This window comes from Falco rusticolus, chromosome 8, assembly GCF_015220075.1.
Source record: "Falco rusticolus isolate bFalRus1 chromosome 8, bFalRus1.pri, whole genome shotgun sequence".
NCBI classification, from domain to species: domain Eukaryota; kingdom Metazoa; phylum Chordata; class Aves; order Falconiformes; family Falconidae; genus Falco; species Falco rusticolus.
This window is the reverse complement of record NC_051194.1, coordinates 24,875,353-24,903,342: the sequence shown is the minus strand read 5'-3', so window position 1 is coordinate 24,903,342 and position 27,990 is coordinate 24,875,353. Positions and strand designations below refer to the sequence as shown.

General features: G+C 42.3%; 3 protein-coding genes across 18 annotated transcripts in view; 2 read left to right on the top strand and 1 right to left on the bottom strand.

Annotated features, from left to right (window-relative positions):
* ACVR2A (activin A receptor type 2A) overlaps nucleotides 1-4,332 on the top strand; it is a 71,372-nt gene extending 67,040 nt beyond the window's left edge. For all 4 annotated transcript variants that reach the window (XM_037396360.1, XM_037396359.1, XM_037396361.1 and 1 more), the window contains one exon: nucleotides 493-4,332. In XM_037396360.1, coding sequence (XP_037252257.1) covers nucleotides 493-687 — 195 coding nt within the window. In that variant the 3' untranslated portion in view covers nucleotides 688-4,332. The remainder of the gene's footprint in view (nucleotides 1-492) is intronic.
* A 1,803-nt stretch (nucleotides 4,333-6,135) lies between these two features.
* Nucleotides 6,136-27,902, bottom strand: ORC4 (origin recognition complex subunit 4). Of its 4 annotated transcripts, none has more exons than XM_037396367.1 (14): nucleotides 27,878-27,902; nucleotides 25,645-25,713; nucleotides 22,798-22,874; nucleotides 20,970-21,060; nucleotides 18,384-18,459; nucleotides 17,906-17,991; nucleotides 15,899-15,947; nucleotides 15,225-15,376; nucleotides 13,197-13,370; nucleotides 12,780-12,866; nucleotides 9,087-9,195; nucleotides 7,708-7,803; nucleotides 7,559-7,626; nucleotides 6,136-6,446 (listed from the first exon to the last, which is right to left on the bottom strand). In XM_037396367.1, exons 2-14 carry the CDS (start codon nucleotides 25,711-25,713, stop codon nucleotides 6,258-6,260), a joined length of 1,323 nt encoding a protein of 440 aa, XP_037252264.1. In that variant the 5' UTR covers nucleotides 27,878-27,902; the 3' UTR covers nucleotides 6,136-6,257. The 4 variants fall into 4 exon arrangements, with proteins under 4 accessions (XP_037252264.1, XP_037252260.1, XP_037252261.1 ...); XM_037396363.1 differs by lacking the exon at nucleotides 27,878-27,902 and adding an exon at nucleotides 27,180-27,253; XM_037396364.1 differs by lacking the exon at nucleotides 27,878-27,902 and adding an exon at nucleotides 26,160-27,148.
* The window catches only part of MBD5 (methyl-CpG binding domain protein 5), a 149,365-nt gene continuing 149,128 nt past the window's right edge, over nucleotides 27,754-27,990 (top strand). For 9 of the 10 annotated variants that reach the window (XR_005105627.1, XM_037396355.1, XM_037396354.1 and 6 more), the window contains exon 1: nucleotides 27,843-27,939. The gene's annotated coding sequence lies outside the window, so the exon portion shown is untranslated. Of the gene's footprint in view, nucleotides 27,940-27,990 lie in introns of all 10 variants that reach the window. The other variant, XM_037396356.1, reaches the window with a different exon arrangement.

The following is a 27,990-nucleotide window of genomic DNA, read 5'->3' as shown; positions in this document are numbered from 1 at the left end:
TTTGTCTGCAAGAAAAACGAGTGTGTGTTACCACCCGCTCCTGGCGATCAGCGTGTTGCTGCTCTGGAGAAAAGTTAACTGCTCAACCAATACAAAGCTCCTTCTGTGCCGCTTTGGGGGCGGGGGTGGGGGGGTTCATTGAAGTTTCTTTCACTTGATCACTGAAGAACTTAACCTCTTTTATTGCGGGATCTTTTCAAATACCATGGTGACTTTACCAGCACACTACCACAGTGTCTGGTGACAAGGTTTTTGCTCACTGTTGTTTATATTGTTTAAATAGTGTAAAATAAGTAAGACGTAAGGCCCCGTATGACATGCCGGGTTTCGAAACAAATAGGGGGCAGCTTCCCGTTGAACAGGAGGGTGGCGGTTTGGCGCACGTGCCTTAACGTGCAGTTGTTGGTTAGAATCACCAGGCGACCCCGCCTTCATAAAACTTGCCGCTAACACCGTATCCCGTCATTTTGACTTGGCTCTGTGTGCTCGCAGGGGATGGCGATGCTTTGTGAGACAATAGAGGAATGCTGGGATCACGATGCCGAAGCCAGGTTGTCAGCGGGTTGCGTAGAAGAACGGATTATTCAGATGCAAAAATTAACTAACATTATAACGACAGAGGACATTGTGACTGTGGTCACAATGGTGACAAACGTTGACTTTCCTCCCAAAGAATCCAGTCTATGATAGTTGCACTGGTCATGTCACTGACCACCGGGACTCTTCACTGGAGCTGCTACAGCTAACAGGACTGCTCACGTCATCACTGTTTCTGTGTGAAAAGAATGGTAAGTCTCTCTGGAACATCATCAAGAGGTGTTTTTCCTTTATTTTCCCCCTTCCTCCTCCCGAACCTGGATCCGTGAGACTTTTTGCATTCCCTGCTTACACCTGAAGGACACGTGACGGAGAAACAATAACACGCTGTTAAGGAACTTAAATGAAGAATATGGACCTGTACTGGCTAATCAAGCATTTTAAAAACTGACATCAGATTTCTTAATACCTGTCAGAAGAGACTAATTCCTTAAATGAACTACTGTTATTTTTTTTAAATCAAACATTTCATTTCAGATTTAAAAAAAGGGTAACTTGTTTTTATTGCATTTGCTGTTGTTTATAAAAATGACTATTGTAATGCGAATATGACACAGCTTGTGAATGTTTAGTGTGCTGCTGTTCAGTGTACATAAACAAAAGTAATCAAGTGGGATATAGCAAAGAGGCTTCCAAGTATTACTTAACCTCCCTCAACAAGGTATACCTCAGTTCCACCTCTGCTAAATTATGAGATTGATGACACTAACAAAATTTGAATAATAAATTGATCCATGTTTTGTAAATGATGTATTTCAAATTCACTGTGTTATTTAAAAAGGGTAAGCTATGCTTCATGCCAACAGTAAATGGCCATTCCTAAAGCAGTGTTTTTAGCCTTTTCTTGTACTAGCTTGTTGTGTATAAAAAAAAAAAAAGTGCTGTTTATTGAAACAATTTTCCTTCTTCTTTTAGTTTAAAGCTTTTCTCTTACCTCCATTTCCCAGAGTATCTCTCATACATTTATTTAACTGAATACTATTTAGGTTTGCTGTGTCTGAGGAATATTTGAAAACTTAAGCATGACTTTTTTTTAATTTTCTGTGAGCTATGACACTGGAAAGCTCTGAATTCTTGTTGTTTTTTTTTTAAAAAAAAAAATAAGTCTTTTCCCTATTTATGTTTGTGAAAAGGTCTGCCTAGTGTGTTTTCTGTTTCACTAAACAGTATGCAGTGGGTTCTGTATCACTGTTCCAGGATCACCTCAGGAAGCTCAGTTACCCCGAATTCCTTCCTCTCCGCTTTGAGATTTGCAAATGCCCTCTACTTAAAGCTTGGTGCCATCTTATCGGAGTACTACTTCATGTGTGTGACACGTAGGTTTGTCCTAGAACCCTATGAAAAAATTCTAGCCACAGATTTCAGATTATAAATGCTTGCAAATTTCAGGGATAATTCAGTTAACACTTACAGCGTAAAATATGCAATGACTATTTAGAGGTAACGAATACCAACGTCCATAGCACAGACTCACAAAAAATGACGAAAAACATTGAAATTGCTTTCACAGCTCCAACATTCTTTCTGAGTTTGGGAAGTCATGCCTTATATTTAAATGACAAAGTGACTGGTAGACAGGTGCCAAACATTTCATCCTTTACACAAACTTCCCAGTAAAACTAAATTTTGTAAACTCTAGAGTACAGAACCGACTATAGCTAGTAGCATGCCGTGTATTTGAGCATTGTTTTGTTTTTACACCAATGTCTTTCGAAAGAAGCTTTTTAAATGTTGCAGTTAGGAGCTCACTGTGAATGTTATCTCAAAAATTGATCCGTACAAATACCCTGTTTTACACGTACATGAACTTAATCTCTGGGAACAATAGGAGACGTTACAGATAACCAAGACCTAGGTCAGCATGCTCTGGCAGGGAGGGGAAGGAAGGTGTAGCCGTGCCACCTGTGTCCCTGCGCTGCCCGGCTGGCTGTCACACACGTGCCTGAGGCTCCAGGGAGCCGGGAGTGCCCTGCTCCAAAGGGGTGGCTGATGCTGTAGGGTGCAACTCCGTGGTGTTCAGCTTGGCGATAAAAAGAAAAAAAAAGCAAGCAATCTCGTTTGTGGCCGTTTCTTTGATTGACACTTTCCTTTTGCTTCCATTTTTAATCCAGGGATGTTACTTTATGCACACAGCAGGGCGTGAATGTAGCTGCTGAGTTCTGAACAAATAAACATCCATTCATACTTCACCGCAGACCCCTGTCCTCCCAGTAAGTTTTAACCCCTTTAATGAAATAAATAGAGATGGTTTAATAACGCATTAGTCAAGGTCTAATGCAAAAATGGGTCATGTATAGTGCAGCATCTGCGCGTAACCCCTTACGCTGGTGCCGCCAGCCGGAGCGGCAAGGGCTGAGGGCTGGGGTCTCGCTCGCACTTCGCCTCACAGCCCCCGCACTCAGCCCGGCCCCAGGGGGAGCGCGACAGCGTCCCTTCCTCCCTCCCTCTCCTGAAGCTGCTGCTGGGTATCCCAGGTTGGTTCAGTGGCGCACTGCTCTGAGTTTCCTCATTTTTAACAGTGTAATTTAGTGTCACTGTGGAAAGGATGTTGATAGTACAAGTGTTTCTCTTTGGTGATGGTGACATCCCCGGAGCTGTTCTGGTCCAAGTGTTCTTGCAGGCATTTTGATTGGGATTTTTGTTTCATGCCTAGAGCATTAAGCGAGCGAACCGGGAAGTTGGCAGCAGCACCTTGAGAGTGTAGATGAGGGCAGGACTCTGTGAGATCCATGCTAGCGGAAGCCTTCAGCATTATTTACTAGCAGGCAGTGACCATTCTCCCTTCGTGTCCCGTGGTCCTGTGGCATGAGCTCCACTGGTCACCCTGTCCTCTGGCTCATGAGGCACGGCCAGGCCCCTGCCCTGTGGGCTCAGCCCGCTGTAGCGGCGGCTCAGACCTGCCCCGCGACCCCCAGTCTGCCCCCGGCCTCGCCAGGAGCTGAAGCCTGGTGTTACTTTTTACACTGTCTTAGAGGGGAAGAAGCTTCTGTATCGCGTCCTGTGTGACTCTGTACTTACAACTACACGTAGCATTTCAGAGCAGAGACTCTGCCTGGGAGTTGTTGAGCTAGCACTGTTACTTGTGGTTGTGTTCTGGAACTACGCTGCGGGGACTGAAATGCACCGTTTCCTACCTTCCATCTGAGATTTCCAAAAGTGGGTGTAGTTTTCAAATACCAACTTCAGGTGTGCCAACTGAATTGTAACCAGACAGTAATAAGACTTTTTCCCATTCATTTTAGCATTTGACAGAATAAATAGGGTTACCGGTTTGCTCTTTTTCCAGCTTCTTTTTTAACCTTTTTTACTACATTTACTTTTAGTAGGAACACTTGGTACAACATGCAGAAAGCTGCAATATACCTTCATGGGCAAAACGATTCAAGTAGTATCCTTGACGGAACATCATTTACCTCAGATACTCAACCAGCAGTACTTTTCCCCCCCCCCCCCCCTTTTTGTTTTTTAATGCTGTTTTCAGTCCATATACAATTCGTTACCTCTCAAGATTTTGGTAAGCAATTATTTTAACTTTACTCTTTGTATTTGTCAGTGTTTTGGGCACAGGTTGTTGTACTACTGTCAAAAGGTACTTGCTGTTTTTCTGCAAGTGCTAAAAACAAACCAACCCCCCCCTGCCCTCAATAAAGTGATTGTTAAATATTGTACAAATGAAAATGTATACTCTTTCTCCCCTATTCCCCCAAAAAGTTAAAATAAAAAATGTGACTACTATGACTTGCATATGCCTTTTTTCAAACTGTGGGAGGAGACACGTGGCTGTTACTATACATGCAGCCACCAACAAGCTGGTTTTTTGGCAAAAAAAAAAATAATAAAAAACAATAATTCCCAGGTGGGGAAGCAGAGGCAGAGGCCACATCAGCTGCAGCCCTCGCAGAGGAGAGCTCTCCTCAGGTCCCGGGGCCGTAGTCCTCGCCCAGCAGCTCCTTGAGGAGCCAGGCGTGCCCCCAGCCGCTGGCAGAGGAAGGCTCCACCGGGGCTACGTAACTCCGCTGCTGCTGTCCCCTGTGCTGGAGTCACAGCTCCAGCCTGCGTTATTGCTGCCTGACAGGATGCGATATTCCAGTGCCAGGGCCTGCAAGGTGAGTGTCCGATGAGCAGCCTCTCGCTCCGCCGGCCCCAGCCCGTTACTGAGCCACTGGGCAGGGGCACGGGGAGCGGCTGCTGCAGCAGGATTGATCCCCAGCAATAGCCCTGAACGGGCAGCTCCCTCGGGCAGGCGCAGCAGTGAGCTCACCCAAAGTAACTATGGAATGAAACAGGCATCCCCGCCCCTGCTCATGAGTACTGCGTAACGCCTGCACTCCCTGCTCCCCGAGTACGGCGTAACGCCTGCATTCCCCTTTAGGAAGACTATGGCGAGTTACATGACCTACACAGCGACAGGAAGAGATTAGCCGTGGCTGAGTACTTTCCTTTCTGGGTAAGTACTTCTGCAGAAAAACCTTGCAACAGCCTTTTTATTTATAGTTTGCCATGGCGTTCCATTCTGATAGCATCACGGAGGCTGCCCCAGCCATCACTTCAGGACCTAGACCATAACGTCACCCCACTCCCATCACTTGTTCTCCTGCTTTACCAAGCACTGCTCGGCCCTTCAAGATGCGTAGATGCTGTGAACAGTATCTACCCAGCAGCAAACGCAGTAACCACTGGGCTGAAAAGAAGGGAGTGGCGTGAAACCAGGGAACGAAGCCACTAAAATGTCTTCATCTTTTTGACAGACTGAAACCACCGGGCTACTCGCAGTGCATGTGACATCGCACAGGCTTTAGGAGCCAACTTGCTCTGCTCAGGGAAGAGAACGGCACCGCTCTCCTGCACCCTCCTTGGGAAATGCAGCAGGAGGGTCCCAGCACAGCACCTCCACCCCCTCAGCCGCCCCTGTCAGCGGGGTCACTGTGAGCTATTCCGGGGACCAGGCTGTGCCCAACGCTGCAAGGACGGCACTCACCCAGAAATGAACGTACTTCTGACACTCCGTCGTGGATCCTTCATAAGAACAGCTGCAAACCCAGTTCCTCGCCTCACAAAGCCCGTAGCAGCTCCGACGGCAGCAGCAGTGTTCAGGAGTGCGTGCCCCGCACCCTGCCAGGCAGCACAGTCACACCTCTAGTGCCGTGCTGTCACAGGGTGACCGGCAGAGGTGGGACATGCTTTGCACAAAACCAGCGCTTGCTGCTGAAGCCAGTTATGATTAAAGCTTTACTTAAGTAACTTTTCTACATCAAGTCAAATTTGAGAAGTACACCAAGGACGAGCTTTGAACTGCAATAGAGACGGGTCTGCGCTTCACACTTGGAGCAAGAGACCTGCAGCTGTTGGTGGCCACCTGCCCCCGTGCCAGCAGCTAAAGCAGCCTTGATGGGAGACCAGGAAACCCAGTGAGCTCCGATGCCTACAGAGTGGAAATTGCGCACAAGAGGAAACCTTAACGCTGGGCTGCACTTCAGTTAGCGAAATCTACGTCAGTGTAGTTCTTGAAAACCAAAATGCGCAGAGCAATCAGCAAAGCAAGCTTCTTCCAAAGATTTATTAACCTGAACACCCTGCTACGGGTAGACATTACATCTTCTAAAGTTAACTGTAAACTCCAAAAGTTTTGAAAGTAAGTAGTATTTCAAGTTCTAGAACATTCACAACCAGCTGAGTGAGGACACTGCCCACTGTTTCACATCTGTTGGGCAGTTTGGATACACTTGCAAGGCATCCATGATTTGGTTACTGTCCAAAAACAGTTTCACTAAGATGTACTCTCTCTGAGCACGTACAGATGTTCTTTCTATTGGTTTTACTAATTCCAGTCGTAGTAAGTGTTCAAATGCCTGAAAACAAAAGAAAGAAAAAAAAATAATGAGGAAATGGAAGGTAACATCATTCAGGCTGTGCTGCTCATGATGCCCATGACGTGCGATCCCAGACAGGCATTCAGGGCCAGCTCTATTTTACCTCACATCCTTTTGCACAGACAGCCAAGTGCAGCAGCTGTGCGACCTGAAGCAGAATTCACTTTTCCTCCTAAAGAAAAGGTATTTGAACCTGGTGTACGTGTCACTGACCAGGAACAGCTCCAGTATTCGGGGAAACTAAGTGGAATAGTCTACTGCAAGTGTGCAGGCAGCACTGCAGAATTCCTAGTTTAATTGTAACCGAATAATGTCAGATGAAAAACAACCACTGCAAGCTTAAAAGCTGCAAGACTGGAAGCAAGCTTTGACCCGGCTGCTGGTCCCTGGGTTACATTCATGAGCAGAAGCTGCAGCACCTGCACGACCAGGTGCCCGACAGCTACGCTGCAGCAGGATCATGCCCCAGGACCCCATCCCCAAACAGAGCCTGGCAGTGACACTCGCTGAGCAACAGCCCAACAGCCCAGAAGCATCAGGTTTGTAACCAAAATCTTATTTTCAATTTGCACTCCAGACTGTAGTTGGGAGAGGCAAAACCAGACGTATTAGGCTACAAATTCATTCCACATACCGGTCGGATCTACTGGGACTGGATCGAGAAAAGCAATTTTTGATGCGGTAAGATTAAATTTTGGAGGCATCACTTCTAAACATCAGGAGTGAACGAGCAAGCTCTAAGATACCTACACACATACACAAATTCCTCCTCTGGAAGCTTTTCTGATACGTTCTTGCTGAACCCCAGTCCTGAATCAGTTAAGCTCACACTTGCTGGTCTTCACGCTGGTACTAAACTCTCAAGTGTAACTATTTACCAGAACAGCACAGCCTGGAGCTCCTCAACCCAGGAACAGTAGCAGGGCGTGGGAGGCCAGCAGCAGTGCCAGGGGCCAGGCACTACCCAAACACACCGCCCTGAAGCCCCTTGTCTCAGTTCTAGGGCTACATTTGACTACTCAAATCCGTGTGCTGAAAACAACCCAACATCTAAACCCTTACAATTAAAAGAAATGACGTTTCAGGCTTACCTTCATGACAACTGGCTTTTCGAAGTTGTACATACCATGTGCCTTCCTTTGTATGAACTTCTGGAATTCTGCATCAGTAATAGAAAAAAAAAAGTTAGTTAGGGAAAAGTAAATGATTTAGTATTTGTAAAGCCATGCATTTTTCTTACCGTTGTAAACCATCTGGAAGTTAAATGGCTCTCCTTCATAAATATCATTTAAGTGTTTCATAGCTATAATTAGGCAGACTTCCAGGACAGACAAACCTAGAGGGAAAGACAAGAGCTCTAAATATTTCTCTTAAGCATATCAGAAACACAAGCAGTTCCCATACTATTTTTATAACTCTATTTTTATATGCTGTAGACCTCACCTATTTGTGTTATGCATCGTCATAAAGTAAAAAAATTCCAGAATTTGAGAGGCTAGGTAAGAGAATACTTGTTTTTCAGACCATTGAAGCAAGAACGCTAAGAAACAGTCTGCTTCCATCAAAAAGACAGTTATTTAATAAAAGCCATCATTGCAGATTGTATGGCATGACAGAATTTTTAGCAGCACCAAGACGACCTCCCTGCTACTGCACAGCATGGCATCAAATGAGATTTTGAAGAGGTTATTTGCTATTCAAAGCTAAAGAAGTGACATAGCAGATTAGCTCCCCAGTACTAAGCAGACTTTGAGAATCACAGGGCTGAAGGTAAACCCAAGCCTGTAAAATCTGGGAGCCATAAAGAAGTAATGGGATAGGTTAACTTTTCCTGATCAGGGAAGCAATTCCCTCCGCAGCTATACTTAACCTTAGTCTCATCACCAGGAGATGTTTGTTTCTTCTGGCTGTTTGCACAGGTTCCAAAACGCTCATCGGAGAAAACTTGAGCGTAGTGCTCAGCACGCCCCACCTGCCTAGGCTCAGAAAGGGAGGGTGCCCGGCCCGCACGAGGGCGGCAGCAGCACACAGTGACACAGCAGAGGAGCTGCTATCGCGTTCACAGCAGCTCAGTTAAATGCAGGTGTCTGCGGGCTGCTGGAGTTCACTTAAGTTTTTGTACAAAACCAAACACAGACTGCTGCAACAGCTCCCATCCAAAGCACCTTAGGAATCCTTCAGCTCCCAGCACTGGCAGGATCAGGCCCGCGCCTTCCTTTCCTCCACCACAGCACAGAAACGCCGCCTAGACTGGCTCCTTCGCCCAGGCTGCCGCTGCTTTCTCTGGCTGGCACTGAAGCACTAGGCAGGCCGTCTGGTGCCGACAGCTGTGAGCCTGCGCCATAGCAGCGCACTGCCCAAGCTCCCTGCGTAGCAGGATTTACATCAGCTATTCTGTAACTCGGTTTCTGGCTTACTCGGCAATGTTATCTCCTCGTGTGTGTATGAACACAAATTAGGCAAGAGCAGACTCCACGGGCAGAGACAGTCCACGTGCAGCTCATACCAACGGGGGACACTGCCCTACACAGCAGCTCTTACACCAGGGGAATTGCAGGGAGGGACTCGACGCGTTCCTTACTCCTAACATACATCTGTGGAGGAAAAGTTGAGCTTTACCATGTATGATATTTGCTTTTGAGTCCATTCTATACTGCCTGCTTGCTTCGTGAAGATCTGATGCAGTGATAAGTGGGTGATGCACAGTAATGTTACTCACAGCAAGCATCTAAAAATAAAGCAGAAGACATTTTTCATTTAATTCCTAATTAGCAGACATACTTTCCACTTGGAGATGGAACTCAGAAGAACAGATTTCCCCTCAAGTCACCTGCTGGAAACATTAATGAATAAACCCTACACACAGAAGCAGGCTCACTGAAAACCTTGTAAATAGCTGGTAGCTAAAACTACATTTTGCCAGGAAGGTTTGCCAGGCTTAAAACTTTAAAGCTCCTCACTACAGGAGCTAAACACTCATTAACTTGTTTATATTAATTTCAATGGATTAGCATACTCCAGTGATTGCTGTAAGGATGACTTACAACTATTTTAAACGTACCTTTGTCCACAAAGCTACAGCACACTCATGTCACTGACAGTGCTAAGGAAGTGTCGGAAGGCACCCCCAGCTGACAAGACACTAGTTACCCCTGCAGAACGTTTGCTAAACTCACAGAGCTGCAATTTGAATCTTTAACAGTCTTCCATTACCTGTCACAGAAAGTGTGTTTTGAACAAATGCAAGTTCCTGAATATATAGTTAACTGACCTCTTCCGCCACTGCTCCTCCAAAGCTACTGCTTATCCACAAGCCTTTGCAGAGCAGCAGGCACACCGCAACGACCTTCACTAGCTCTTTAGGGCTTTAACTATCTGCATCGTAAATACTGTGTAGTTTAATATTTGTCAACAGAAAAAATGGCTTTTAGCAGCTACCTCCTCACTTTGCAGGTCTGCGTGATGAAAAACTGTTCATTTCATACATTTAGTTGAGGTATTTCACCAAGAACACCCAATGCTATCTACCACCAGTCTTTTCCAGCCACATTTCCGTCCTTATAGGTGTAACAGCCCCCAAAACCTGCACAATCATCCAGACTTCCAAAGGTATGGAATGGGGTTTTATACTATAAAGCTTAAAGGGAAATCAGACAGGGAAGAAGGGGAGGGTAAAGAAATGACAGCCCCAAGTCCTAACAGACCTGTCAAATGAAATGCAGGAAACACAGCAGAATCTCTTGTACGTCACTGCCCCCTCTGCTTCAGGGCTAGTGAAATTTGTAACAGGTAACTACACCAAACAGCCTGGAGCACTGAGTATCTTCTGGTTTATCAGGTTCACAGACAGACAAGCAGCAGACCACATGAAGTCACCCACAGGAGAGAAACCACAGGGAAACAGCATTTACCAAAAGCAAAACTATTTTACCAGCTGAGTTATGAGCTACCTATTTCTACTCGGGTAAAAAATTACTTTGCTAAAACTCAACTTGTTCAATTCTTCCAAGCTTTCCAAGGATCAAGGTTTTGCCTAATACCATGTAGGGTACCACAAGATGAAACAGGTAGTAGGTTTCCATGGAAAATTGTGTTCATCCAACAAGGCAAAGCAACAGGGAGCACTACATGTAATTTAAAATAGTTGGTCATTGCAAACAAGTCCTTGCTATCAAAAAGCAGGTAATTAGCAAGAGTAGCACCAATTACCACCACCACACTGCCCATCATGAAGCTTTTCTCACCAGCTCAAATGGCAGACACTTCCACATTTTCAAAACTAAAGAAAAATTCATCCTGCGGGGTGGTTAAGCCACACTTTAGCTAACACAAAAGACTTAGAGAAGCACTAGAATCTGCATTACATACTTTCATGAGCAAGATGACTTCAGGGTGAAACTGCCCCTTTGTAAAGGAAAAAAAAAATCAGAACATGCTGAAGAAAGCAATCGGGAACTTCAGCCTCAGTTCTGACACACCTTGGAGCTTATAGGGAGGCTATTCAGATAGCCATGGGCTCCTTCTCCGGCATTCACTCCAGCCAGCCAGAATTGGGTGCCCCTAAACTAGAAATATCTGCAATCTCATAACTCAAGCAAACAGAGAACTACCAAAAGAAAGAAAGAAAGAAAAAAAAAAAAAAGGACTGATCACGCTCTGTGTTTCAGAACTAGAGCAGGAAGTTTATGATCTAGTTTTTAGAGCGGCTATAAACCCAGTGCTCGGAAAAGCTGTCAGCAGCAGGGAGTCCAACAACAGCCCACCACAGAGCTGAAGGTTAAAATCTGAATACTGGCACAACACAAGATAAGCAGGTCCATTTAGTGGGCTTTTCGCACTGACAGAAGCACATAGATATTTTAAGATGTTTAAATAAGTGTTACTTCTGGAATGAATGTTATTGAATTCGTATTAACTAGTTTTTTTAACAGATTTAACAAAAAAAAAAAAAAAGACACCCTCCAAGAAAGCCTGACCACGCATGAAGTTTCAGCTCATTTATCATGATAGCAGGAAGTTCACTGTCAGCATTACCACCTACTTAGGAACACCGAAGTCTTCCCTCAAAGTTAACAGGAAGACAGAAGTCTAATTTTTCTCCACACAGCGAGGAGGCCCTCCTCCTCTCCCCTAAGATAAACAAGAAAGGTTGAAGCTACAGAGTAAAATTCTGAAGGCCTCCCCGGGCCCTTGATGCCAGATAACGTGGTCACTCTGCAGAGATTAGTAGCTCAAGCTTCCAGCACCTCAAGATTTAAGAGATTACGATCACATTTCCTGGCCTAGCAATACGGTAACGGACGAATTCAGGGCAGCATCTGGGCTACCCGAATTGCTCCGTATTTGAAACCGGCTCTGGAAAACAAAGTGGCGCCCAACCATACAGCTCAAAGTGATTTTATCTGATACTCTGCAGAAGAAGAAATTTGAAGTGATAAAAAAAACCAAAAGCATTTCCTCTTTGTGAAGAACAAGACTGTAGATCTGTGGGAACGCTCTTACTGAAGAGGTATCCTGGAGCGACTGCTCCATAAATACGAGCAATCTGTGCTCAGGAGCATCATAGCAAGAGCAACGTTTTAGGAAGAAGGAGATGTGGAAAGAAGGATGACAACAACAAATATTTTAGCTCTTGCAGCACGATATGCTTTTAATACCTACCCAGAGAGTTATTCAAGAGTAGCTCAAGAAGCCCGAGAGGAACACAGACAAACCCTAAGGGTGTCAGGAGGAGGGCAACATGGGACCTAAGGTGATGCAAGAATACAGTAAAAGACCATAGTAAAAAAACAGCACCAACATCTACTGAGCTTTGAAGCAGACAGACATTGATGAAGAGATGCAGGTGTAGTACAGTAACGTGTTTAGTGAAAGAGGAAAAACAGAGGAACATTTGGCTGTAACAACAGACAAAGGTAGAAAAAGTAGGTTTCAGAACAAGGAGTTTTCAGGATTCACCAGCAACGAAAAAGAATCTCAGAAAAGTAAAAAAATATTGTGAAAGTATTTCACTTACAGTTTTGCTTTATAATGGAAAGACTTGGCAAAAGTTATTTTAAATACAAAAACCCCACCACAATTTTAATAAAACTGTACACCCTCACAATGTAACTACTGCAGAAATTAGAACTACTTAAATTCATAAATAAAGCATGGACTGATAAAGCGTGCAAGAAACCAGTACTGTCAAAAGCCTGCTAAATAAAAAGATGTTTCAAATAAAGCTCAGATAACTGGCTTGGAAAACACAAGTGGTGTTTACTGATTGTTGTAAATCAAGAAGATATTATATATACCTGTTCAAATACATACCAACAGCAAATGAAGGGAGCGCAGATCTTTAGTGTGGTGAAAAAGGTTCTGCAGCGTGTCCTGCACAGTTCTATCCCCCGAGAGGTGCTAAAAAAAAAATAATAAAAAATATTTTCATCATCTCAGCAAATCCATTTCACTCTCACCTGAAAAGCGACCAGTTAGCTAACTTCCAGAAAGAGCTCAGCTTACGCTTGACAATACCATTCTTTTCAACTTACCCTAACTTTCTGGACTGTCTTGTGACACTTCACCTCCAGTCTTCTGTAAGCAAAGATTCTCTATCACAATTTGATTTATCCCCTACCAAATTTAAATAGTGAAAGGAAATACTAATCTTAGGTAAAGCCTTTACACTTATGAACTGGTCTTACTTTAGAAGTTTTACTAAAACCAAGTATAAAGAGCTTTAAATACCTGAACATTTTGATTCCATTTTTGTGCAAAAGACTCATCAGGGAATTGAGCAGGAAGAGAAAGCTGTTCCTTGAATATCCTAATGTATTGTTTAAAATCAAAGGAATTCATCAAATATATCTGTCGGTGAGAGAACCTTGATTTTACTCTCTTCTCCAAGAGCTCCAGGATATCCTTGTTAAAAAAAAGTAAAAGTAATAATTAAAAAAAGCAAATTTATTTAGTGCATTCTTTGCTACATTAAAAACTACAAGAGAAAATAACAAAGTAAATTGTGTTTAAAAAAAGAATTATTAAATTCTCAGGCTTAAAATGTTCTAACAAGACCTTTGCTAATTATTATAATTGACATGCCTTGAAACGCCTAACAACTAGCCATTTACCCAAATCACGTGATGCACTACATCATACAGGATAATTAGTTGCTAGGATACCCAGCAAATTTTCTCCATAGATTATGTAAATATTTCGGTTACTTAAGTCTGCAATCAAGATGTTTCAGCCGATCCTGGCTCTAGACTAGTTGTCTATTCAGTAGATACGTAGGTTGGCAGCTGTCAGTTCACATGCCTTTTGTCAGACTGAAAGAATCGAGCTGAAAAAACCCCCACAACTTAAGAGCCAATATTTACCTTCTAAGATTGTTACACAGAACTAAGCAAGTCTGCCATCAAGTTGTTGGTTGAAGATAATGGAGTAAAAGCTTACTTTTCTCGGAACACATAGCAATAGACTGGCATCACAAACAAGCTGTGGGATTCATCCATTTAGAGAAACACAATACTATCCCCCTACCTCCTACCGGGACAGAATGATTATTCCTCCTATTTTCTAGGAGTTTGGGGGGGGGGGGGCGGCTTTTTTGGTTTTAAGCATTTGTTGCGTGTTGGTTTTGGTGGTTTTACTTGCACTAAAAGAAGGCATGAAGAATACTGAAATTCCTCACCAAAAAGAGAGCCAACGGTGAAAAAAACGAAGACTGCTTTCGATTTACAAGTCACGTGCAACATGAACCAGCAATTTAAAAAAAAAAAAACCAACACAATTACCAGCCAACCAACTTGGAAGCAACAGCTACCACCACAGCCATGGTACAGCCTCTGAAGACTATACCTTAATTACATTCAAAAGCAGAATATGGGGTTCTAAAAAACAGGTGATGAGGATACCAGACTCAGGACAGTAATGGAGCAAAAGAAAAGACTGTATTTTACTAAATGAACTATTAACTATTCTATTAACTACCAGAAATTTGCTCAGCTAAATATCACCTAAACCAAACCAAATCAACCCCAGATCCAGGCTGCCATTAAAGATTTTAATACTACTTCTTGTCATAACCTGGCAATCTTCACAACTAATCCAGTTTATTGAGAAAAAGTGTAATTTTTATGAAGTATCAGGTTCCATAGCATTACTAAGTAATTATTTCACAGTATATGCATAATCTGTCCACAGTTCCCTATAATGTCATTGTAAAACTCACAGCAAGTGTAACACTGATCCTAAACCCATTCTGAACACACTAATACTACAGTAAAGGCACCCTACTGAAGCGTTTGCTTAAAAAACACATCGCTCACCTACAGAACACTGTAGGTTAATACAAGTCTGCTCTTGCCAACTGCTGACCGAGGAACTGAAATGCACAGCAGCCTCTCCAAGGAGAGAAGGACAGTATAATATACACCAGCCACATGGATAAATATGGCTTTTCTGCAGTCATACAGGACAACAACCTTGTGTTTCCTTAGAAATGCAAACCTGCTCTCCTCTAGCAGTAAAACTGAAAGCTTTGAAGGTTTTTTGTCATCCAAGTTTGCTCTCAGCACAAATACTTGCGGGATTTTTTTAATCTCCCCCCTATCCCCCCCCAACTCTTCCTAATTCAAAAGTCAGAAAAATGGATAATTGAGAAAAGTGTCTTAGAAAATTAAGTTCCAAGAGAGGAGAAAACATTCCAACTAAGACAAAAAAAGTCTCTTTAAAACAGCTAAAAATGTTGCATGAGCAAGTGTAATTTCTTACCTGTCTACATGTCAGTCCAATAACTGTTAATGGAGTCTGTGCTGACTGGGATACATCAAAGAGGTTATAGAGCAGCGTCTGACCCTTGTGATGAACAAACAAGTCAAATTCATCCAGTATAAACAGGACTGGACAACTGCTAGTTCGGTCTCCTGAGACAGCAATTTTAGAAGTTAGCATGGTCATTTCATCAGACTTCCACCTGTACAGCTTTCACAAATTCTAGTTTAACAATTCACATGTTTTCTTTCAGCTTTTCACTAAGCCCTCCTTTCCCATATGTACTGCTACAACAGTAAAAAGAAAAATACACTGAACAATTGGTAAGGTTTTGTAGTATTCTGCCGAGCGTCATTTCTGGTTGCAAGGGAAGACAGACTTTATGGTGTTTTTTTTAAGGAAAAACTACTATTTTTAATAGCTTCCATCTGGATAAAAGAATCCATCCTTCATAGCTGACCAACACAGCAAGCCTTTACGGCATCAACTATGTTAGGTATATGTTTGTTCAGAATTACCTGTTTTTTTACATTATTTTGTAACCATGACACATTCTTGGACTAGATTTCTTCATACCACTTGTAGGAGTAGATGGAAAAACATGTATATGCTAACTTCTCTAGCCAAGTGACAAACGCACACACAGTTTCAGAACAGGGGCTACTAATGTTTACCTTTCCTTAAAGCTTCAAGAAGGAATGCAAGATTTTCAGCAAAACTGCCCTATACAGAGGGGAAAAAAAGAAAAAGTTTCACAATAGATTTTCAATGTCATTCTCACAATTGTGTAACTACATCAAGGTCAGACATGTAATGAAGTCCATCTCCTTCTAAAACCTTTTCAAAAGCAGCACAATTTGAAAATTCATAATGTTACTTTACATTGTATAATCCTAACCTCTTCAGGACAAGACGACTGATAGTCATCTCCACATTGATCCACAGTCCAAAAACCCCCAACTAATTGCCTCAGACCTGCATTTAGTGATCAGAAGAATGTCTACAATAAGGTAAATTTACAAGTAGCTTTATCCTTCCATAAATAGCTATTGCATACTCATTTTCCATCTACACACATGCAAAAAGTGCCACCTAACGTGTTCCACTGAGAATGATCACTTCGCAGGGATTTTTTTAATTTGCAACCTTATTAGATCAATGAAAGCATCAAACATTCTTGACAGAGAACACCGAGTTGCTATGACTATCCTACTTCAGTTACACACACATTTACACACTCTCAAGCATACAAGTTGCGAGAGGAGAAGTAACTAATTGAAGACCACAAGCCCTATGAGAAGGCAGAAAAGCCAATTTACTCCCTAAATGTAAGTTGCAGAAGCTAAGAAAGGAAAAGTTTCTACAGAGAGAAGTAAGGACAGTCCTGAAAATCACTGTATCCATGCCCCTGTGCAACCAAAGGGATTAGATGGCTCAGAGTTTATAGTAGTACTATATATTCCACAATAACTTACTGGGGAAAATTATAGGGGAGTTAAGCATATTTTAGTCCAGCTATGCCTCCAGCATTTTTGGTAGTGGAACTGTGGGCTTTGAAAGGTTGTTCTAGTACTCTGTTGAAGAGACAACTCATTCATATGGCTATGCTGAAGTTGAGTACTTGCAATTTCCTCTTATTACTGCAGCTGTATTTGGGAAAAATTTAGCTCACCACCAGAAAGGGCTTTCCATTCTCTGTCTCTAAAATAATTTGGACTAAGTAAGAAACCAAATCACAGCCTAAGAAGCAAGCATTTCCAGAAAATAATAAAGCCTAATAACTATAATCTATGCTTCATCTTGTATTCTACACTGCCTCTAGCCTAGTTCTCTGGTTTCTCATAACTGAAGTAGTAACATCTCATCTCTTCAGCTTTCCAAATGCAACTGATGAAAATAAACTTCACCTATTGCGATTTCACCTTCCTGCATCCCCTCTCATAATTCTGCTTTAGCCACCTGGATTGGTGTTACACCTGACTCATTACTATGTAAACTCTGCCAATCTCAAAGGCCCTACCTGGGAGCAAAGGAGGAGATGCTGCTCAGAAGGACCTTCTGCCATACCAGAACGTGGTCTCTCAACAACACTCATGGAGTAACAGGCAACAACCAGGATAGCTCAGATCGCTGGTCCACGTTATTTCATACTCAGATGAGTGAAATTTAATCTGAGGCACTTCAGTTATTCTCTTTATTACTGACTTCAGTACTAATGTAAATGAGTTTTTTTATCTTTGGGAAAAGGTAATAGAAGCAAATTTTTTAACAGAAATGCTATGCAAAATGAGAGCTCTAGGAAGCCTGGACAGATTTCCCTATGAACTAGAAGAGGTTGCAAATATACTGAAGATACTGCTTTTTGGCTGGTTAACTTGCTTACTCTTTGTCTTGAAATGTTAAAGCCGATGCTTCCAAAATACTCTACCCCTCTGCAAACACTTGAAGTGTTTGTAAACTAGGATCTTCACAAGTAAATGCTGCCACGGTTCACGACTGCCATCAATCATTAAATATTTTCAAAGAGAAAGCTTTGAAAAGACTGCGCCAGCCCATCACAACGTTGCTAATAAACTCTCAAAGTCCATTCAGTCTCAACAAGCTCCTTTCCATAAAGCTAGTTTTCTAGGCAAGGATTTGTGAGGGAGATAAGCAAAGAGTGTAATAAAGTTGATACTTACAAAAACTTTATCCCCAACCACATTTTCCAGGTGCAACTGTCTGGTGATCTCCTTCAGGGCCACTTTATCATTAGTCTGCAGAAGCCCTGAAAGAACATGATTTTTCATGAAGAACTGGCAGTTCTCCTTTGCTCCAGGAGGCCACGTCTACAGCCACTAGAAACTTATCAAGAAGCTTCTCCCCATTTCCAGCCTTACAAAGTTATGCCTTTTCAGAAAGTAAGACTAGTAATTTTCCATAAGTAATAAGTTACTTCAATCAATTCAGTCACAACTGATTTTTAACATTTCGAAAAGTCATTAAAAGCACAAAAGTTTTCTTTGTATAGAGAGATACAAAGAAAGGTGTTTTGGAGCTCACAGACAAACGCGTCCATAACTGATGCTAGATTACAATTACTGAAACTGAATTGTTTTGTTCAGTACATGCAATACAGAGCAACAGAACACAACATTTGAATAATGCTGTATTACTTGCCATTCAGATGAACTTCCAAGAGGTTCATTTGAACTTGTTTAATTCCCATGAGCTCTTTTAAGGCATGGTTTAATAACTAGGAAAAAAAAATTACGTTATTTCTTTATAAAAAGATGGATGTATTAACAGTAAAATGTACAAGTGGCTATTATCTGATAGGAAGCAGTATGTGCAGATTCATTAGGTAACAGCATTTGAGTATTTTCAAGACTAAAATGACAACTTTGCATTCACTACCATGACTGTAGCCATTATATTTGCTCATTCTGCTGAATTAGGAGAGAAAGAAATATAAGAACTACAGTATTTTAAGCACTCATTTTGGGGGTCTCAGGCTTTTGGCTTGATCGAAAAGTGCTTTCAGAGTCGGAGATGTGAGAGAATTTGTCTTGAGTTAGTATAGTATTCAGCTTTATTAGATGCTGTAGAACAAAAAAACCTTTACTTAATTTTTAAAGACACTATTACTTATTCTTTTCCTCTTTAAGTTAGGAAGTGTGAGACAAAATTAAACTGCACATAATTACATCAACTACTCTTATAAAACTTAGGGCTCCCAAATTTACAGTCCATCAAGAACTTGTTCTTGGTAAAAGTCTTAAGAAACTTGTATTAAAATACACCTAAGCAGATGAAGTGTTATTCACTTGCTACAACTTTGCTTTTGCTTCCTCAGCTGAGCATTTGCAGCTCCCATCCATGTGTATGTATACATACATATACACACACATACAATTTTCTTGTCTCCAGCAGTACTTTTGGAAAACTAACATCTTTTACTTGATACAAAGTAAGAAAATCAATCATTTTGCATACATTATTTACTTACTTATATTCTGGCAGGAAGGATGACAAATTCGCTATCCTTATTAAAAAGGTTTGGAAGAAAATTTAAGTAATAAAAATAAGGTTGAGTTTGGTGATTGGAGCGGGGGCACGTACTATTTCAGGGATCATTCTGTTGTGGGTTTTTTAAACTTTCACATTTGTTCCAATTTGCTCACAGCATAGAGCTCATCTATACTTTGCCATCGATATTGTATTTATAAGCAGATACAGTTAAGACTCCTACTATAGGTGCCAACATTTACTGTATGGATAGTTGGAACAAAAAAAGCTTATTCCCTTGGTTTCTCAGGTTTATGCCCAATAAGTAGATGCCACCCATTCTGGCTAGCCCCTTATCCAACAGTCTCAACTGTATCTTTAAAGTCTACATTGCAAATACAAGAAAATCTAAAAAAACTTTTTTTCTGCAGTATGAGAGTGCTTGTTGCTTACTTACAAATCTGTAAACCTAATGAAGGAAAAAATAAATTCCAGTTCAAGACTAGCATGAAGTAGACAGGTGGAGAAATCCTCATCTGCCATTGGTTTATCAACTCCTTCCCCACCACCACTCGCACAGGATTTTGGCAGTGACCCTTCTTCTGAAGTGTCACAGTTAACAAAAGAAGGTAACAAAACTGACTGGTTTTGAAGTGCAAAACAAGAAAGCTGTCAACAAATTGGCAGAATGATCAGTGTCAGCTGTATCACGGATGTGTTTCCCATCTATTAATTTATTTCTATTGAACTGCATTTAAAAGCTTGAAGGCCACTTGCTTTAGCATTTGGGAAGACTTGCGAATTTTCTTTTAATTTATCAATCTTGAATACATTTTGCATTAACAGCCAACCTATTTAACACTCTATATACTCACATAAACATAAAAGACTTAAGTGTTTGCATAATATTAAGGTATTATTATTGCATAATATAAGGTATTAACACTTAAGTTAGATGTCATTCCTTCACATGACTCAGCTAAAAAAGCTCCTTTAAAATAAAAAACCTACACTTCTAAGCTAGAACTACCACACAATAGTCTACCTCCTAGGAATTTAGGTAACAATATTCTCCAACATGTTTAAAACAGGATTAAGATAGCTTACATTCTCTACCTGTAAACAGCTATGTAGAAATCCACCCCTTAGCCTACTCCTTTTAAGTTTTGGATGCTTTTTCAGTCATTTTTACAGCAGAAGCCCAAAAGCAGTAGCAGGTTAACTTTTCAAGAGTAAGGAAAACATGGGTTTAACTGCAAAGATGAGCTCCTCTGTGGCAAGAGTAATTTCAGAACTCTAATAGGAGAAATGCCAAAAGAAACCAGAACCTACGATGTAGTCAGATCACTGAATGAAAAAAGCAACTTGTTCTGATAAAATTATTTCCATTTCACATGTTCTGGGTACCTGTAACATGTCATGAAACCTGGTGAAGACACACAAAAGAATTCCAAAACAATGCATAATTCTGCAAGTCATTGTGAGGATGGACAGGTACATGTTTTTGTCAGCCGCACGTGAAGCTATTCTATTTTAGAAAACCACTAGGAACTCAGCACTGGACAAATTTTAGAAGAGTGTTAGGAGATCAATTTCTCCATATTGTCATTCAACAGAATTAGCTCACAAGAAGTCCTAGAATGTTTTGAAATTATTTATAAAACAGGCAGAGATGATAATTAACCTCACTGAAGTCCTGGGAGCTAATCTACCTCACGCTTCATGTGACCCTGTATAAACTTTAATGCATGTATATACCACAGTCTTTCCTGATCCTCGGGGTCCAATAATGAGGGCAGAATTACTTTCTCCATGAATCACAGTTCGTTTCAGCAGTTCCAGCAGATGTCTGTGTTAACAACAGCAATAGGTTACAAGCTTTAAACCAGACAAAATTCACTGAAACTATGGAAAATGCAAAGAATCTTTAGAACATAAGAGAAAACTTGATACATTTCAACTTACTCTCAGAGCCAACACTCAAGGCATGCAAAATGTAATACAATAAAGTACAAAAGGCTGCGTGATCAGATCTTTGAAAATATTTTAAAATATTAAAACATGCAGAAATCGAGACTATCACTAATTCATAAAGTTCTGCAGTCCTCCACCATGAAAGGACAGACTTCAATAATTATTCCTTTCTTGAGGGGGTAAAAAAAAAAAAAAAAAAAAAGATTGCTTTCTGTGATACCACTATAGTTTAAAAAAAAGGGAAGTCTGGCAAATGCATTGAAGAAAAACCTTGATGACAGTAAAAATTAATAATCTAGTGAAATATATACAGTTTCACAATCTTCATAAAACTGATTATATGGTAAATTTAGGCATTCAAAGCTTACGAATGATAGCAGCAATACTGCACATCAAGTTCATATTCTATTCCCACCCAGAAGAATGAACGAACAACTCTAAATTATCTTCAGATAGAGTTATCACCTCTTACCACATTTAAAGTACTTACAAAAGCTACTGACACTTCCAATTCTCAAATGCTTACAAATGTATATATTTAAATAAGCTTTTTTTTTTACTTAGAATATTGGACATTATGCAGTTGGTTCTAAAGGACTAATAAGAGTCACCATGGAACAGCTTTAGCAAATGTACATGCTTTTGTTCACTACCTGAGAGCTAACTATAGCCAAGAGCCCTGATACATCTTGGGAAAGAAAGAGTCAGGAAGCAAATTGTGTTTTCTCACCAGTATAATTCACCAACAGGGGCATATCAGGTAGAAGACAGTTTGTAAACTGTTTTTTTCAGAATTCTAATAGAAAAAGGGGAGGCTTCTTTTGTAGAATACTAATATGACAGAAAATTTCTCACAACAACAAACATGCCTATGTGAGCTCTGCACGTACATTTCGCTACACTTTTTTAATAACAGAAATATTGTTTTCCTTCTAGTAATGAAAAGGAAACTAATGCTCACATCAGGCAATTCAACTTGCAAAAAGTTACCCTTGGAAAAATTGACTGTTTAGAACAAGTTTTTTAGACACAATTGTTATTTTAGAATTTGACCTGCACCTGTAAAAGGATTAGTATGAGGATAGCATTATCATCACAATAGGTCCCTTCTTCATAACTTCAACCTCAGCATCTGGATCACCCCAAGGAAGCAGTTTTATTTTGAATATGGGTCTCTACTTCCAAGAAACATGATGCTGGCAACCAAGGTTCAAGATCTACTTTTAACACAGCTTACTAAAACAGAAGAAAACCTGAAGCAAAAACCTAAGATTCACAACAAGAGAATTTAACTTTTTGCTTGGTCAGGTCATTTAACATAGCATTAGAATATGCCCTAAAAGTTATCTTTCAGGCTCAAAAATAAAGTGTTTCAGGAATTACAGATTTGAAACAAGGACAAGACATCCAAAACTCAGAGCCTGACAGACAGCAAGCAGCAGTTGTATAAAAAGTCTTAAAATCAGAGGCAATTTTTGGAAGTGTTGTGCAAGTTATTTAAACCTGTATAACTTAGAAAAACAGAGGTAGCAGAAAATTCTGACTTCACCTGATAGATTTTCTACCGCGGTTTAAAGTAGAAATTACTTTGTATTTGAGTCTGCTCACTTACCTGTACTGGTGTTCAACTCCAAACAGTTTCCCAGTACTGTAATTGTGACAGAATCTTTCACGCAGAATTTTTTGCACCTATGGATATAACACAAGACAGAAAGAATGCTTGGTGTTCCAAACACCAGAATGTACCAATTATGTAATTATGGCAATAAGCTAACAGTAAAATATGCATGTTTCTGTGTTCTGTAGCATATATATTTTAATTGTTATCAGTGATAAAGAGGTCTTGAAAGTAAGGATAAAGTTGCAGTAGGGTGAATGTTTACCAGACAATTTTGTAGCAGAAAAGAGAAAATTCAATTAAGTTATAGTAGTGTGTGTCTTTAGTCCTAAACCTGCTGTGTAATACAGGTAAGAAAACATTTACCAGCTGACTTAAACAGGACATAACCCACATAGTTATTCCCCAAAACCCCCAGTGAATACACTTTTTGCACCACTCACAACATTACAGCCTACCTACAACAGTCAAACATTAGAAAGTATAAAATTTACAGTTTCCTCCAAGACTCAGTTAAGATACCCTGGTCCTAAAAGTTTGGAAGGGGGACAGGAAGTAGTATGAAACAGAAGCTTGTTTACAAAGGATGGAATGAAGTCTGTCCAGCTTAATTTTTAGATCAAGTTCTGAACTCCTGCACATTGCACAGTGAATACAGTTATTTTTAACTATTAATTTGGATTTATTGCTTGGGATATATTTAGATATACACCTGCACTAACTGCTGTTAAGAACTGTCACTTAAAATTCTATCTTCAATTCCCCAACACCAACCTTCAGCATCGTAGCAGGTTTCTTCCCACTACTTGACTAGCAGCACGCAAACTGGACAATCTCTATTTTTACTAATTGGCAGAACTCTCTATATTACTAGTGCTCCTGATGGGCCATTTAAGCTATCCTAAAATAACCTCCATATTCCACCCTTTTATAATGCTAAATTTCCAATTTAAGTGCTCATGGTCAAAGAATTTCAGTGTGTCATGGTTTAACCCCAGCCAGCAACTAAGTACCACACAGCTGCTCACTCACATACCCCATACCCTGGTGGGATGGGGAGGAGAACAGAAAAAAACCGGTAAAACCTGTGCTTTGAGATAAGGACAGTTTAATAATTGAAATAAAGTAAAATACAATATTGATACCGGTAGTTAGAATGGAAAAGGAGGTAACAAAAAGACAAACAAATAAAACTCGAAGAGAAAAAAAAGACAACAAACCACAGGATGCACAATACAATTGCTTGCCACCTGCTGACCGATGTCTAGCCAGTCTCTGAACAGCAATTCCCCACTCCCCTCTGCCAACTCCCCCCAACTTTATATACTGTGATACATTATGGTCTATGGTATGGAATATCGCCTTGGCCAGTTCGGGTCAGCTGTCCTGGGTGTGACCCCTCCAAATTTCTTGTGCCCCTCCAGCCCTCTCCCTGGCAGGGCCTGAGAAACTGCAAAGTCCTTGACAGAGTATAAACATTCTTAGTAACAACTACAAACATCAGTGTGCTTTCAACATTACTCTCACACCAAACCCAAAACACAGCTCTATGCCAGCTATTAAGAAGAAAATTAACTCTGCAGTTTAATCTGTGTCCTGATTTCAGCTGAGACAAACTATAAATGAAATTATTTCACTTTAAAATCACATTTAAGCACCTTGTCTTTCAGTCTAAGTGAATGTCCATTTGACCTGAAAACTAGCTATATTATTATCATGCGCATCTATACGTCCTTTTCCATTCTCTTAACCAGAGTTACCTCATCTTCCCCTCCATGTGTTTTTTTCTCTAGATTCTTCAGCTGCACCCCTTAACTGAGGTGTTTTTTCATTTCTGCTGAATCCAAAGAAAATCATGAAAGAGTGCAGTGTTTTATCCCAGGGAAACCTATACCAAGGCAATACTGCATGGCAAATGTTTTGCCTTTCTCTCAGTTAGCAGTTACTCGCTGATGCCCGTTTTAGCCAACCAGTCACTGTCCTGGGGTACATTACCAACACGCTTACAGTATCTTGAAGATACATCTTCTTCTAACACTTGTCTAATTTATAATGGAATTATCACCATCAGCTCTTGGCGGTTTTGGTTTAAAAATAAACACATGTGGATGCATCTTTGTGAACTACTCCTCACCAACAGAAATCTATTTCACTAATAATTCCGCTTTATGAAAAGAATTCTTTTTTAATATGAGCTGTACTTGCCTAGCTGATTTTTCAGTTACTTTTTCTTCTACTAAAGTCTTGCTGATTTAATTTCCAGATTTATTCTGGTTTAATGAATAATCTACCTGAACAATCAGCATTGTCCACTTACAAGTGAAAAGGTTGTCTTCCAATATTAAAATATAAGAAATCGCTGAACCAGAGATAATTCACTACAAGATGCACCACAGTTTTGAAGTGGCCACTGTGAGAAAACAGACAAATAAAGATTTAAAAAAAAAAAAGAAACTGATTTGGCAGCTGCTGTCCTGTCTAACCTAGGCCATTAAAAAGAAGTTGCCTAGATTCCAATTCACCCTACAAACTGGAAGATAAGGAATTTGAATAGTAAAAATAGTTTTATGCAAATCTGTTGCCACAAATGGCTCTAAAAGCACAAGACAACCTTTAATCATTTTCACTAAGACTCCAAAAAGTAGATCATTACTGTAACGCTTGAAGAAAGCAAACATCAGGTAAGAAGCTGAAATACAGAACATAAATACCAAAACCATTTACGAACCTAGAAACTACATGTATCTGTATATGCCTTTTTAACTGGTCTAGTAAAAAAACTACAAAACATGGATGTCAGTTTAATAACTCAAAAAGTCTGTTAATGGAGATGTTACTAACCTGTGAAATGCATTCTCTGTTTGCTTCACTGTTCTCCTTAAACCTACGTTTACTCATTGCAGTTTTCATCTTAAATAAAAAGAGAATACAAAGATTATAACAAGTAACATTGCTTTCCAAATAACACTAGTCAGAAACTGTACTCAGATGTTAGTGAACTAAATTTAGCATAGCAAACAAGATAGCTACTCATGTGTAAGAACTTGTAAAGAAAATTATTTCTTAACTGATAGCTGTACTAGTTCACCTCACCCAAAACATTAAAAGCATTTTTGATTTCTTGTTAGATTAAATCCATGTTTACATAAAACTTCTGAACAGCATTTGCTTTTCGATGTTTTTCCATGTAATGCAAACAGTACCTAATGCAACTGATACAACAGACTTCCAAGTTTTTCTAGCAAGTTAACAGCAACAATGACATTTGTAACTCATGCCCAGTTCCACTAAGACAGCACAGCCACACAAAGGCCGACCTCGCACAGAACCAGGAATTGTACAACGCGTGCACTTACCAGTTGAGATAAGTTATTGTGAAGAACAAAATTGCTACTCCAAGAAAGCTGAACTATCTAGTGACATTTGTACGTGCCTGCCTCTGCCCAGCCACCAAGTGTAGTTTATCCCTTTTAACTGCGTTTAAGATAGTTTGAAACAATGTATTCATGTTTCAGCAGCTGGAACAAGCTACCAGAATGCTCAAAATCACTACAATTAACTTTTTATAAGAAGAACGAGCTATCCATGTTTATACTGGTGCAGCTTGTAACAGTAACTACAGTGCCTCTCCCAATAAGCAGCATCAGTAAAAAACAATTCTCCTTCTTTGTGCTAACATAAAGCTTCCAAGACTTGCTCTGCAACAATTTATGCTTATTTTAGCACAGCTTTTTTCCCTTTTCTCCCAGTTTTTCTCCTTCCGTTGTAAAGCCAGTGTCATTCAGTTCCCGGAACGGTAGCTTAGTATGCAAAGGACGAGACCGACTGCTAAAAACATACATAAACAACGTGGTCGCTACGGAAGCGGATACAAAGGAGTACAAGGCACGAAACCACGAAGCTGGAGCAGCTGAACCGAAGCGGTTAATTAATGCAAGCGGAATACAACAGCAGCCAGGCGGCCGGAGGAGGAGCACGCCCCTTCCTCTCGTTTATCCGCGGCTGCGAAGCTCAGCCCGAAGCGCCGCCGGCAGCCGCCACTCCGAGCCGTCCCCCCGCGCTTCCCGGGCCGCGCCGAGGGCCCTGAGCGCCGCCAGGGGCAGGCACTGAGGCGCCGCTCCCCCCGCCCCGCCACACCGGAGAGACGCGCGGCAGCGGCGATGCGGCCTCCAGGCATCTCCCGGTGCGGGGGACGGCCCTGAGCCGGCGGCCTACGGCAGCGCGCCGGTAGCCCGCCCGCCGGCCGAGCCCCCCGGACCCGCGAAGCTGGGGGGAAGGGAGACGGCGCATATCCCGGTCCCCTGTCACCGGGGGCGCCCGGCGGAGGCGGCGGGCTGACGAGCGGCCGCCCGGCCCAGCGCCCGCCACTCCCTCACCTCAGGCGGCGGCCGCGGCAACGGCCACCCTCGCGCCGCCCCCACCCAGCTGCCGCGCTCCCGGCAGCCCCCGCGCCGCCCCCTCACGTGACGGCGGCCTTCCCCCTCCCTCCCTTCTTCCTCCTCCTCCTCCTCGCCCAGCCGCCCCCTCACTTCCGCCCCGGCCTTACCCCGCCACTTCCTTCCGCCCCGCAGCCGGATCTCCTTCCGGGTGCGCGCGGCGCGCGCGGCCCTGTGGGAAGGCACGTCCCTCCCTCTGCCCCCCCCCGCGGCCTCCCGAGCTCCCCCGGGGCGCATGCGCAGTGGCTGCCTCCCCTCTTCCTCCCCGGCAGCGCCGGAGCCCCAGCAGCCGGAGCAGCAGCAGCAGCTGATGATGAGGAGCGCGGGGGGGGGCGGGGGGGCCCGTTATTTATACCGTTAAAGGGACAGGGCGCTAATTCCGCTCGGCATCGGCGCGGGGGCGGGGGGCCGGTGCCAGGCGCCCCGAGTTTCTCCCCCCCACCCCCCAGCCCCGCCGGAGGAGCCCGGGGAGTTTCTTGCCCCCTTCCCCCCTCCCCCCCCTCCGCCACCCCTCCGCGGCCGTCGGCGGAGGGAGAGCGAACCCGAGAGGCGGCCACGGCGGGAGGCACCTCGGTGGGGGAGCGGCAGGCAGTTGGGCAGCCCCCACCCCCCGCGCTCCCCTCCTCCCCCTTTATTACCCTTTGTGTGCGTCTCCGCCTGCGCCGCTCCGGGGCCGGCCGGGCGCCGGGGGGCCGCTGAGGTGAGTGCGGGGCGGCGGCGGGGCGGGGGGAGCGGCGGCGGCGGGGCCGCC

Coding starts and splice junctions, on each gene's coding strand:
- ORC4 (XM_037396367.1), bottom strand. CDS start 25,713: ATGAAAACTGCAATGAGTAAACGTAGGTTTAAGGAGAACAGTGAAGCA. Junction 15,948..17,905: donor TGGTTGGGGATAAAGTTTTT/GTAAGTATCAAC, acceptor CCCTCTGTATAG/GGCAGTTTTGCTGAAAATCT. Junction 12,867..13,196: donor AATGGAATCAAAATGTTCAG/GTATTTAAAGCT, acceptor TTTTTTTTTTAG/CACCTCTCGGGGGATAGAAC.